We start from the raw sequence: 12,163 nt of genomic DNA, 5'->3' as shown, positions 1-12,163 counted from the left end.
CCAGAAGGGTCCGGGCGGCCCCGCGACGCCTGCCTCCCCGTGGAGTCCTGGGGTGCAGGCACTTGGAAAAGTGTACAATGCTGCACTAAAATGCCTACGGGGGTTGCAAATTTTAGTTAAACTTGCAGGTTTCTCATGGAAGGAAATCCCCTCTCGCCCATCTTGATGCAAACCAAACGAATGAGATAATGTGGTAATTTGATAAAGTGTTATGCTATTGGTGACTCTAGAAATGCCACGTCTTAAAAGGTACTTTTCTACAGCAAGCAAACTATTAGCAGTTTACAGAAAAGAAATAAATCATCCCATTAGAGCAGCCTTTACATCGGTTTAGCACAGTTCCTGTTTGTAGCATTTCAATATAAAAAACTGAGCACACATGCAAGTCTGATAAGGGACAGATTCAGTCAAATACACAGAGCTTACAGACAGTGGTTAAATCATAAGCACACAGCACAGAGCTAGCAGGGAAGTTTAAAATTAAACTAAGGTAATTTTGAACTCTGATGCACACTAGCCCAACATTAAAAAAACCACTTCATTTTTATTAAGAGAAAAACATCCAAACTTTTATTGATGCATTACTAGTTTCAATTCCCTGTTTCTCTCATTTGTCAAGAGAACTGAAGAAGCCAAGAAAATTTCCGGCTATTTGCCACTACAAAAACAATATTTGAGGACTAAGGTACCTTGAAAAACCTCAATCATTAAATGTAGTGGAATGGATTATAGGAAGCTGACACTCCAGGCACTACCTACAGGCATTCAAATTCCACTTGCTGCCTCTATGAAGAATTTGAAAGACGTTGGTGAAAATTCATTCCCTCACAGTTCAAATCTCAAAATATGTACAACAAAGTTAATGACTACCACCAGTATGAGGCCATGCCCCTGTCAGAAATCAAAATGTAATTTACTGTTTTAGACACTTGGTATCAAAATTCCTGCTAAACTACAAGCTGAACTTTAGGTATCTACTCTCATTTAAAGGCCAAGGAAAGGGAAAGGCCTTTTTGACAGAAGGACTACATTAAACCAAAAGCTTTGCCTTAGCTAAGCTAATCAGCACTCTCTCTGGGGTTAAAAAGCCAATGTGCTAATCTGCTGCTAATCAGAAAGATACCTAACTTCAGGCTAAGCCTTGCTTCATCTTTTCTGAGTGGCACTCAAGCAACAAGTTTCCCAGGCAACCTCACAAGAAGAATTAATTTTGGTGAACAGCATCAGCACTCCTGTCTATTCTACTTGGCTAATTGCTTGCGTAGTTCACAATTATCAAAAAAACAAGCCACAGTTGAGAAGGAGACAGGCACAATTTTTGATGAACAGATTTCTTCATAGCTTGTTTTCAAATCTTATTTTAAACATTCACTATTAATACATTTTCTATTTCAAACAGTAAAAATGCCATCACACTTGTGTGAACACTAAATGAAGCGTATCGAGGCACAAAGAAGCCAGAAGCAATTCAAGTAACAATCAGAAAGTAATTTGGAAGATGCTTTTTCTTCTAAATCATAGGACTCTTTTCCACTCTATTAAAAATAAACCAATTCTCCCATGCCCACAAATTAAATAGCTGACTTGACTATATATACATATCAAGTAATGAGATAACAGCTTAATTTTTGGGGGTATTGAATCATTAAAAAAATGACAATTTTCTATAAAAGCTAGTCCTTGAATGCTTGAAATGTATTCACCAGGTATTCACCAGGTAAGTATGATTTAAGAGAAATTTGTTTTTTAAAAAAACAAAAATATATGTTTCTCCACGCTACCTAATGGCAGCTAAAATATAATGATAATTTTTACAGTGAACTGGTCATAAAAAGGAAATTATTTTAAACTGTTACTCTACAGATATCTTCAATAAAAAGCCCCAAAATATTTCATATTTTGAATGAAACCATCAATAGTTAAGAAAAATAGTGTTAGAACATTACAGACACTCCTACTGACATCACACTGAATAATTACAACTTTTGGTAGTTCATTATAAATGCTGTAAAAATCTTTCTATGAAAAATGCAATGTTCCCCCATCCCAAAGAAATTTAAACAGCCTTTACAAAAAAAAAAAAAAAAAAACAAAAAACAAAACAACAAAAAACCAGTGTTTTAAGATGCATTTCTTTTAGCTTGTATGATATAGCCTTTGGACTTGATAATTCCTCTGCTTTTAACAATGACTGAATACCGCAGAAGCCATAAAGGAATCCACTTGTTGGCTTTCATGTTCTGGATGCTTTCCTGGAGAACTTCTTGGAAACTTGCTTCACAAAGTAATTCTGAAGTTAAAAAGGGATATTTGTGCTTTAAACAGTATCATGTAAACAGCTGCAAAAAGCAACACTTAGTAAGAAAAGCCTTTTCCTACAGTGAAGATGTTAAGTGGTACCATATACCCCTTAGATCCACTCTTCCAGAATGCATTTAGGATAAAAGCAGCTGAATCTTACAAAATAAATCTCCAGGACACTTTTTTGCAACATTGAGTATTTTGCACAAAACTAACTGAGACTCAGGAATATCAAATTGAGTTGATCAGCAGAGTCATTAGTGGGAGAAAAAGAAAATTAGATTTGAGAAGCTAGCTAGACAAACCAGAGGTGAGTAAAGCTGAAATCAGCAAAGTACTGAGCATTCAGAGTTACCTCTGCAGTCACTGTAAAGTCAACATTCATAGTATTTCCCGTAAGGGAGCTCATAATAACCATAAGCCCAGAAAGCCTTAAGAAAAATGGGCTTAAATGCCACAAAACAAGAAAAGAAGGCAAGCACAAATCCCCTGGAATGTTCATCAAAAGAACAATGTCTTTGGTGAGGAGTGCTCACCAAAAAGTCTCGATACTCTTCAGCTGACTATTACAGAACAGTTAGGCTGAGCAAACAACACATAAAGGAATCACAACTTGTGCTGTTTTCTATCAAATCCTCTTCTCCTTAATTTCATGACTTTCAGTGGATACTATTGATTAAAATGCAAGTTGCATTTGGACTTCAGAGGACATGGAAATTGAGTGGAAATTGTCAGATTGAATAGAAATTCATCTTGCATGCTGCCAGAGCAGTGATAAATCCTGCTCAGGCACTGATGAAATTCATTAGTTCTAACAGTGGTACTATGAAGTACATACTTAATAAGAAACGCTTCACATACTTTTTTCTTTGGGATCAAGGGGAAAGAAAGGAGAAGGAAGGAAAAGTATCATCATGTATAATTAATCATTACCAAGAATGAAGGGAAGGACTTAACTAAATATTGTTTAAGACTTTTTATTATTCCAACAAGGTGTTAAAGTGTCCAACACTCTTAAGGTGTTCTTAAGTGAAGAAGACTGATGATGTTTGAGAGAAATGAATGTTATATTCCAGAGTATTGTAGAGAACTGGTAACTCAGTTATACAGCTCAAAGGAAAGCCTCCAATTTCTTAATTCATTTAGCAAATAAATCATTGCATTAAAAAGTGAAGAATTTTCAACTCTTTTTGTAATTATGTTATTTTAAGAAGTCAAGACTTTGAAAGAATCCCACTTAAAGCATAATAATTTTACAGATTTAATATTACCAAACTACTCAAAAATCAACTGGCCATTAATATTTTTATCTAATCTATTTCACAAGTTCCAGGCAAGTACACTTTCATTTGTCATTTACTGGCCTTCAGCAATACATTGAATTCCGTATTTCTTACAAATAAACGTACTACAAATTGCTCAGTAGGTTGTTCTTCTATTTATTTTATTTTCTCTGATTAGAAGTATTTCAAGAAATTATCCAAGGCTGCAAGACTGTTTCAAGAAGGGGTGGGGGGGAGGGGAGGAAGCAACAGCACTAACGTAACAGAAATATTTTATAAAGGAGAGACTTTTAGAATCCTTGGTTCAGGCCTCAAATATAACAAACCCAGAAGTTCAGGAAAAGATTATTCCTGATTTTCTATTGAATAAATACATTTAGAAGTCTTCTGTTAACTTAATCAGAGAAGTCTTACCTTTGGGGTCATTGTGAGTTAACAGCTGTATGTCACATTCTTTTGCAAATGCTGTGAGATCAGGTGGCATCACACAACAGGAAGCTAGGTTCACCTGATTACTACTTGGTTTCACCTGAGTAACAAAATATTTTTATAAGAAAAAAATACTAATGTACTTATATTAGCTGTTTCTCTCACATCTTCTATTACAACAGAAATTTTGCTTTGAACAATTTGCCTTTGACCATTGTTTTGAAGTCTGAGCAAGGCTAATTAATTCTGCATGATTAATTAATGTAGGCAGCTGCAACACCTGCAATTCCCTGCAGCACACAGCCCAAAACAGGAGTAGGATCTAACTTCAGGTGCTTCCATATTGAGATGAGTGCAAACTCACTGCACTCTGGCTTTCTGTCTGCTGTACTCCCGAAATAGCAGCAGCAGCTTTACTTCCCCTCACCTCTAGTAAAAACATTATAGGGATGTTAGTTTGAAAAATACTTCAAATTTAAAAATCCAACCCCACTTTTGTTAGGGATATATTAATTTGCAATCTTCCATGCCTTCAGGCAAGTGCTTGATTCAGATCAAGTTAAAAGGGATGCTCTTCCAATGACTTTCTCCTCACAAACTGCATTCATGATCACCATGCAGGTGGTCATCAAATCCTGTTATTGCCCTCTATCAGTGTACATAAAACACTGAGGGTCACAAAGATGATCAAGTGACTGCAGCACCTCTCCTATGGGAACAGGCTGAGAGAGTTGGGATTGTGCAGTCTGGAGAAAAGATGGCTCCAGAGAGACCTAAGAGTCCCTTCCAGTACCTTAAAGGGGCCACAAAAGAGCTGGAGAGGGATTTTTTGCAAGTGCATATGGTGATAAGACAAGGGGAATAACTTTAGACTGACAAGGCAGGCTTAGCTTAGCTATTAGGAAGAAATTCTTCAATGTGACAGCGCTGAGGGCACAGAGAAGTGCTGGATGGCTGCCCCGTCCCTGGAAGTGTTCAAGGCCAGATTGGATGGGGCTTTCAGCAACGTAGTCTGCTGGGAAGTGTCCCTGTCCATGACAGGAGGCTTGGAACTAAATGACCTTTCAACCCATTTTATGGTGCTATGTCACTCTTGTGACAGTCTTGTGCCATTTCATTCAGAGCCTGACTTCTTCTCTACATTTACACTTACCATTAAAACATCATTTCTCCAAGGGGAAATCCTTCCCTTTGTAACACAGCTTAAAATGAAAACAGCTACATTTTCAGAGTCACTGGAATAAATCTGAAGGTTTAAGAGTACTGTTTGTACTCCTTCCTACATATAAACTTCCAGTTCTTCAATCCTCAAACCTTCAGTACTTCAAAGAACCTGCTTCTGAACAGACCTGTGATTTCCAGCTGTTGCTGGTCAGTACATAAGAACACTGAACAAACAACAGTCATATTTGAGCTCCCCCATCTTGAACATTATGACCATACACAAACTGTTGAAAATAACAGGGCTAATTAATATTTGATATAAAAACCATTTATAACAGAAGTTTGTAACAATGTGTCAGCCAAGAAAGCAAGCAGTTACTCTGTCCTAAGAAATGCTATGAGTAGGAAGTTGGTTCTCACCTGTGCCCACAGATACAGCTGCTCTAACAGTGTTTTATCTAGGTCAGAGGCACCTATGGCAACAATCTTTTTGTTTTGAACTAGATTTTCAAGTTCTTTCCAATAAGGTTGCAAATATTCCAAGGAGAGGTTAGTTCCATCTTCAACAGGAGGTGGGGAAATAATGACTGAGTCTAACTGAGCAACTCCAAGGGCAGAACACGCTGAGGAAAAAGAACAGACACTGCAAAATCTTTTATCAGATACGAACATAAACAGCATGACTCTTCAAATTTAGCAAAAACCACGCCTCCTGCTTCACTCTGCTAGCTCTTCATTCACCATTTGAAACTCTGAGTGTATCTGAGGTCAAGAATAATAACACAACCTTTTTAGCAAAGATTCAAGAATACAGGTGAAGACCACGATTCAGTTTCAGGTCTTGGGAAAGCAAAAAACAAAACAATCAGAAAATGAACAAAAGCATGAAGCTTTTTCCTCCTTTTTAATGTTAAAACTGTGTTTTTCTCTGAAGACACTGATGATAAACAAGTCTCTATTTCTTCACTCTCCATTTCTTTTAAAATTTGTAGCTTTCACTCTGAACTGTAACTAAAGTACAGGACATGGGTTAGGAAAACTACTTGATATGTGTGAGGAGTTAGAAAAGTGCAAGTCTTGGAGTCTCACTGAGCTTTAGGAAAAATGCAAGTCATGAGGCCTCTTAAGCACAGTGAATGGAGAAGAACTGCTGAGCTAATTATTTTCTTCAAGAGGAGGAGTCCATTATTGTACGTTTGACAAATGGTGGTAAAAATTACAATAAATAAGCTATTATCTGGGGTATCAATAGAGAATAATGGTATCTGGCCCTTTCTTGTTTGGTCACCCCTTAAGCCCAACAAACTTCCAAAACAGTAAAGTTCATTGCTGCTCACAATTACTGCTACCTAAGGCCAACAGAACTTTATGCAGAGACACTGTAAGGCATTTTCAGTAAAACCTAACTATTTCACCAGCTACTTGCAGCATTATTTTATTTCCTAAATAATCTCTGAAAGACTACTCAGTCAGTAGCAAAATTCATGATGTTAAATGCAACTAACAAGAACTGGCAAGAATGGCTGTATCACTGCTATTAAAACTTCGCATGCTATTTACTTTTTAACAAGTTTTGTGTGAAAGAACAGAAACTTGCTTCTGCTTGTAGCAAGGAATCAGATTTGAGTTTGTGGATCCAAGGTCACAGTGATCCATTTAATAAGTTTACTGATGGAGCTACTGTGCAAATAGACTCAATTAAGTCTCTCTTAATAGGAAAACAGGATATACTTGTGACAGTGACCAAATACACCTCTTAGAAATAACATTAGAACTTTTTCCATCTAAGTTCTAGAGTAAAAAGGAAATCCTAACTTAAGTTTGAGTTCCACACTTACCCAGGTCAACTGCGTCTCTGATTGATGAAGAATTTGATCCAACGATGAAAAGCTTTGCTATTTTCAAACAAACTGTAATCAATAACTAAACAAGCCAGGTATTACTAATATACAGCCATTTACTTTTGCTATAGTCACTATTAATGAGTTTTTGGGTAGAAGATTTTTAAAACATATACCAATTGCTTAAAAATTCAAAAACCCAGTTTATTGAAAGGTGCCTGCCCAATAAAGACACTGTTCTCTTAAATTTCGATGTTGTGCAGTCTCGGAACAAGAAATCATCCAGTTAGACGATGGAGTAAGCTGTAAAGCATCAAGATGTGAAGCAGTAACAGTAACAACCTGTGTAAGAACAACAAATGTAATAGTACAAACAGACTGCTTCACAACTTACTGAGACTCAAAATTTACTAGAGTTAGTTTGGACTGCTTCCTTCAAGTTCATCATATTCAACCTGGAAAAATTATGCAAATAAATGTGCTTCCAATGCTATTTCTTAATTCCAGTATTATCTGTAATATTTTGCTTCAAAAATGTCAAAGATTCACGAAATACATTTAAAATATCTTGAGGTGATGCAAGTTAAACTAGAAAAATGCTGAGCTGCTTTAAAATCTGAAATATGAATTCAAGACTTTCTTAGCCAATGTTTAAGAACAACAGTGTGCAACAGTGTAATTTGATTCTGCAATTATAAAAGAAAGCAAAAAACCCCCATCTATGAATATCCTATTAATGACTTCATATGAAACCTTTCCATGACACTGGATTTTTGACTGTGTTCTTACCTGATACTTTCAACTCATCCCTTTCTTCAGGATTTATTTTTTCTATAGCTTGAGCTACAGAACACTCCAGAACCTCCAGTGTTTCCTGTAGTAAGTACATGAGACTTAGGAGCAATGTCAAGAGGAGACAGTAAGCTCCTGAAGAATGTTTTTAGGTAATTTGAAAAAAAAAAAAAAAAAAAAGAAAAAGCAAGTGCCTTACTGCAGTTGGAAACAAAAATAGTAGAAAAATGCAAAGACAGAAAGCAAGTAAACCCAAGACTTCTTGATCACTGAGGGGGCGTCAAAATAATGAAAGTATATGAAAGGCCTTATATGACCCTAATATGGAAAATAAAAATTACTGCTTAGAATTATTGGAACAAGATTCAGTAGTAAGTTTTAGAAGCGTAACCAACTCTCTATGTCTTTGATGTCACATGGAAGACGGATAAGATGCATAACACCTCTCCTACCTGATTTTGGTCTTGGCTGATCTTTGAGCTCCACTCAGTCAGTGTTTTCTGGATGCAGTCTCGCACCTACAAAACATTTTTTCATGTTGAAGCGTGGGTGTGTTCCAACCACACACAAACACAACAGTACAGAGATGGGCAGGAGAGACTGCACAGCTGAACTAATGACACCACCCCACAGAAGATTCTTCCTTCACAGCTTCTAGCTGAAACTTGCTCAAACTGGTTTACGTACATATTTTTCTCTCCTCTTCCACAGAGTTTTAGCAGTAATACAAGTACTGTAGTTATTTCTCAGACCAATGCCATCTTAAAAGGAAAGTACAATGCTAAGCAAACAAGGACTAAGACATGGGGTGGCTTGGGGTTTTTTGTGCAGAAATTCCTAAGTTAGAAAGCAGTCAGATAAGAGCGTAAGTGCCCTGACACTGTAGAAATGAGACTTGACAATCAGCCCCTAAATACTCATTGTATTAATTCCTTCTCTTTTTAGGATGCATACAACCCTTCCCATTTACTGCCCACCTACTCCACTAAGCAAAACCACTAATGCTTTTAAGTCCTCTATCACTGTAGGGGGAACCTACAGATCCTATGCCACACTTGCATTTTTCCTTCATCCACAGATGCAAAATAAACTCGGCTAAGATTCTGATAATGGCTTTTCTTGAACATAGTAAGACATAACTATTAAACCAGCTAACTAATTTTATACAGTACCAGTGCTGCAGCTGTAGCAGTGCTGTAGCTTCCCTCTGATCCATCCCAGGAGTTAAGCACAGGTACTGTCTGACTGCCACCTGCCACAGGTAGGAGCACTTCTACCAGCTGCTGCTTTACCTCACTTTCCACAGTGTATTTTATAACTGGGTGCATACCTACTTTGTGTACTAGTAAGCAGCCATTTCGCATGACACCCAACTCAAGAGAGCTCTAATACCATGCACAAACTAGAAGTTAACATCCCTGCCTGATATCAGACACAATACAGGAACAATACTTTGTGAACAGAAATACTATACATTCTTTCCATCATTTAAAACACTATAAAAACCCCTGGACCCAAAAGGCAAGAATTGACCATCCCAGTAAATAGTTAAGCACAATAACCCTTTAATGAAATCTTAATCCTATTTTGATACAATTTATATTGTTATCTTTTCCTTTCTGAGGGCAAGTGAGACAGTACTAAATTTTTATATGCCACTGCTTTGCAGCTGCCACAGGACATATTTCTGTTGCGGTTCCTATGCACCCGCCTCTGACTCCCAAGCACACCACTCCCCTGCCCTCAGGCCATGTGGAAAGAGCAGTGTATTCCACTGCTTTGATCAGCTTTTCCCAACACAGCTGCATCTCCTAACGCTGGCATTCACAGTTTGCAAAATTTTAGCTTACATTCTGCCACTGAGAACTGACTACCCCAAAGAGAGGAGTTAAAAGCTGATTGCAAATGATCCCATTTATTTGCTTTTGGAAGTACACCAACTCTGGAAAGCCAGTGGATTCCTCTGTAAACAAGTGAATTTTAGTACCTTAACTATTAGTTATGCACATTGGCCACTCTACTTAACAGCCCTCCAGAAACTACCCACACAAGGGTGCCCAGCATGACACAGCTATGTCTTCGTTACAGAATCCAGCCCTATTTCACACAGATCACAGAATGTTTAATAAGCAACCAGGCCAAATAAAACGTTATGTGGTCACGTTACAACCACATGACAGCTCAACAAGAGTATGATGAATTCTTCCTTCTTGTTACATCATCCTCCCTGCTGCCTTTCTTCTGCTTGTGCATGATTAATATGCAACCAACTAACTTCTAGGTTATCACTAGTTTGACTACATAGCAATAATCAGCCAAACCCATCGTTTTTCTCATTATTAAGTGACCATTCTGAGATTACTGTGCCATGACGAAACAGCAAATATGGTGGTTCTGAAGTTCATGGCCACAGCATCTCCAGACATTTTATGAGAACTATTCTAAGTATTGACACACACCGCTAAAGGCAATACTTTTAAGGTGATGATTAAAAAGCTCTTTTCAACTTCTTAACAAAGAATGACAGCTCTCTGCTTCAAAGAAGACAACTGCTACTTTTCCCAAGATCTGCCTCTATGAAGAAATTAAATTAACTTGCATCATCTGTAATGCAAGCTCGTACCTATCCATATTTTTATCTTACTAGTACAGTATAAGGGATCCCCTTTGCCATTACAGACAGCACTTAGATTTGTAAGTGTTTTAATCCTTCATTCCCGGGATCAGAAGGCTGGGCTCGCTCCTTCTCAAAGCAAAGTGCTTCCGGGGGCCCCGGCCTCCCAACAGGGCAGAACACAACGAACGCACGAAAACAAACAAGCAAAACTCTCTTCTGCCATTCCCATCTCGCGCCTCCCGAGGGCACCGGCAAGCGGGTGGCTCGGGAGCCAGAGCCCCTCCTCGCCGTGACGGGCACCGGGCCAGCCGTGCGCCGCCGGAACGGGTCCCGCTCCGGACGCGCTCGGACCGCCGGGGAGCGGCACCCAGCGCTCCCTCAGCCGCCAGCCCGCCCGCGGCCCGGCCCGGGCCCCGCGCCCCAGGGCTGGCCTCCGCCGAGCGCCCCGAAGGGAAGCACCGGCCCGCCCCTCACCTCCTCGCCGGGGGTGGCCGGGCACTTCTTGCGGAGGCAGCCCCAATTGAGCAGGTTGCCGGTCTGCAGGGTGAGCGTGCCGGCGCGCTCCAGCAGGGCACGGGCGCCCTCGGTCCCCATGGCGCTGCTCAGGCGGTGGCCGGGGGGCTCTCCGCGACACCTACGGCCCCGGGCAGCGCCGTGCCGGCCGTGACTCAGCACCGGCACCGGGGCGAGGGGCGGCGCGGGGACAATAGGCGTCGGGGCGGGCCCGGCGCGGGAGCGGCACGGAGCGGAGCGCGCCCCGCCTCGCGCTGCCTTCACGGCGCGGGGCAGCCGCGGGCAGGCGCCCCCTGGCGGCGGCCGGGCCGCAGCACGCCGGGCGGAGTCTCCGGGGGTCGGCCGGAGGGTGGGGCCGGGCCCTGGGGGGCGGGGCCCGGCAGAGGGCGGGGCCATTGGGGCGGGGCCGGGCTCCCGGCGCCGCCGGGCTCGGGGGGCGTCGCGCCGCGGCAGGGCCGGGTCCGTGTGTCGGTCCCGGGTCCGTGTGTCGGTCCGGGCCCGAGGGCCAGCGGTCGCGGGAGCCCGACCCGGCATCGCGCCCAACGGAGTACCCAAGGCACACGTGGCGCTGCCCGGTAGTAGCGGCCCGGGTTCGGTAACACCCCCCGAGCGGCGGCCGCGCCGGGCTGTGGCTGCTGTTCAGGCTCAGTAAATGAGAGGAACCATCTGAATTGTGCTCATGACGCGTTCCACTAACAGGTAGTCATTGACAGACACCGAGCTAAAAGGCCCAGAAGAAGCATCCAAATGCTTGCCCCTTCTGGCTGTCTTTGCATTTGGGTGAAACAGTGTCAGGGCAGCACTCCAGTTTTACACCAGCTGGTTCCAGTGAAGACACACCGGGTAAATCCTGAAGGATTATGGTTTGGGAGTATTTTCTTTTTTAAGATGAGGAGACTTCTGGAACACCACACTCTGACCAAAATCCTTCTGTACTGGAGAGTTGAGGGGGGTGGCTTTTTTCTTCCGTAACTCACGTTAAATGGAACAGTGAGCCACAAATTCTAATTTTGCAGTCAGCTTGGGAATTTGAATTGTGTTTCTAATAGATTTTTCTTCCTCAAGCTGTATTGTGCTAGTAGAGGGAACCAATTTGCATAACTTCTGTCACTCTGAAGCACTGCCTGATCGCTTTCTGGTACAGAAGGTTAGTTTAAATGTTCTTTATATTTGCGATCTGATTAATTTTTCATGTTGGGAAATGTTTTCATGAATTCTGTATG

The 12,163-nt window shown here is 41.1% G+C and overlaps 1 protein-coding gene across 1 annotated transcript; it reads right to left on the bottom strand.

Annotated features, from left to right (window-relative positions):
* Nucleotides 1–194: 194 nt before the first annotated feature.
* Nucleotides 195–11,219, bottom strand: GCLM (glutamate-cysteine ligase modifier subunit). The gene is made up of 7 exons (XM_071436271.1): nt 10,902–11,219; nt 8,263–8,328; nt 7,808–7,892; nt 7,016–7,072; nt 5,598–5,800; nt 3,999–4,113; nt 195–2,290 (listed from the first exon to the last, which is right to left on the bottom strand). The coding sequence occupies exons 1-7, from the start codon at nt 11,019–11,021 to the stop codon at nt 2,121–2,123; spliced, it is 816 nt and encodes a 271-aa protein (XP_071292372.1). The 5' UTR covers nt 11,022–11,219; the 3' UTR covers nt 195–2,120.
* Between the last annotated feature and the right edge of the window lie 944 nt (nt 11,220–12,163).

The sequence above is a fragment of the Agelaius tricolor genome, unplaced genomic scaffold, assembly GCF_023055355.1.
Source record: "Agelaius tricolor isolate 1412-34295 unplaced genomic scaffold, bAgeTri1.0.p SCAF_11, whole genome shotgun sequence".
NCBI lineage: Eukaryota > Metazoa > Chordata > Aves > Passeriformes > Icteridae > Agelaius > Agelaius tricolor.
This window is presented reverse-complemented; position numbering and strand designations above follow the sequence as displayed.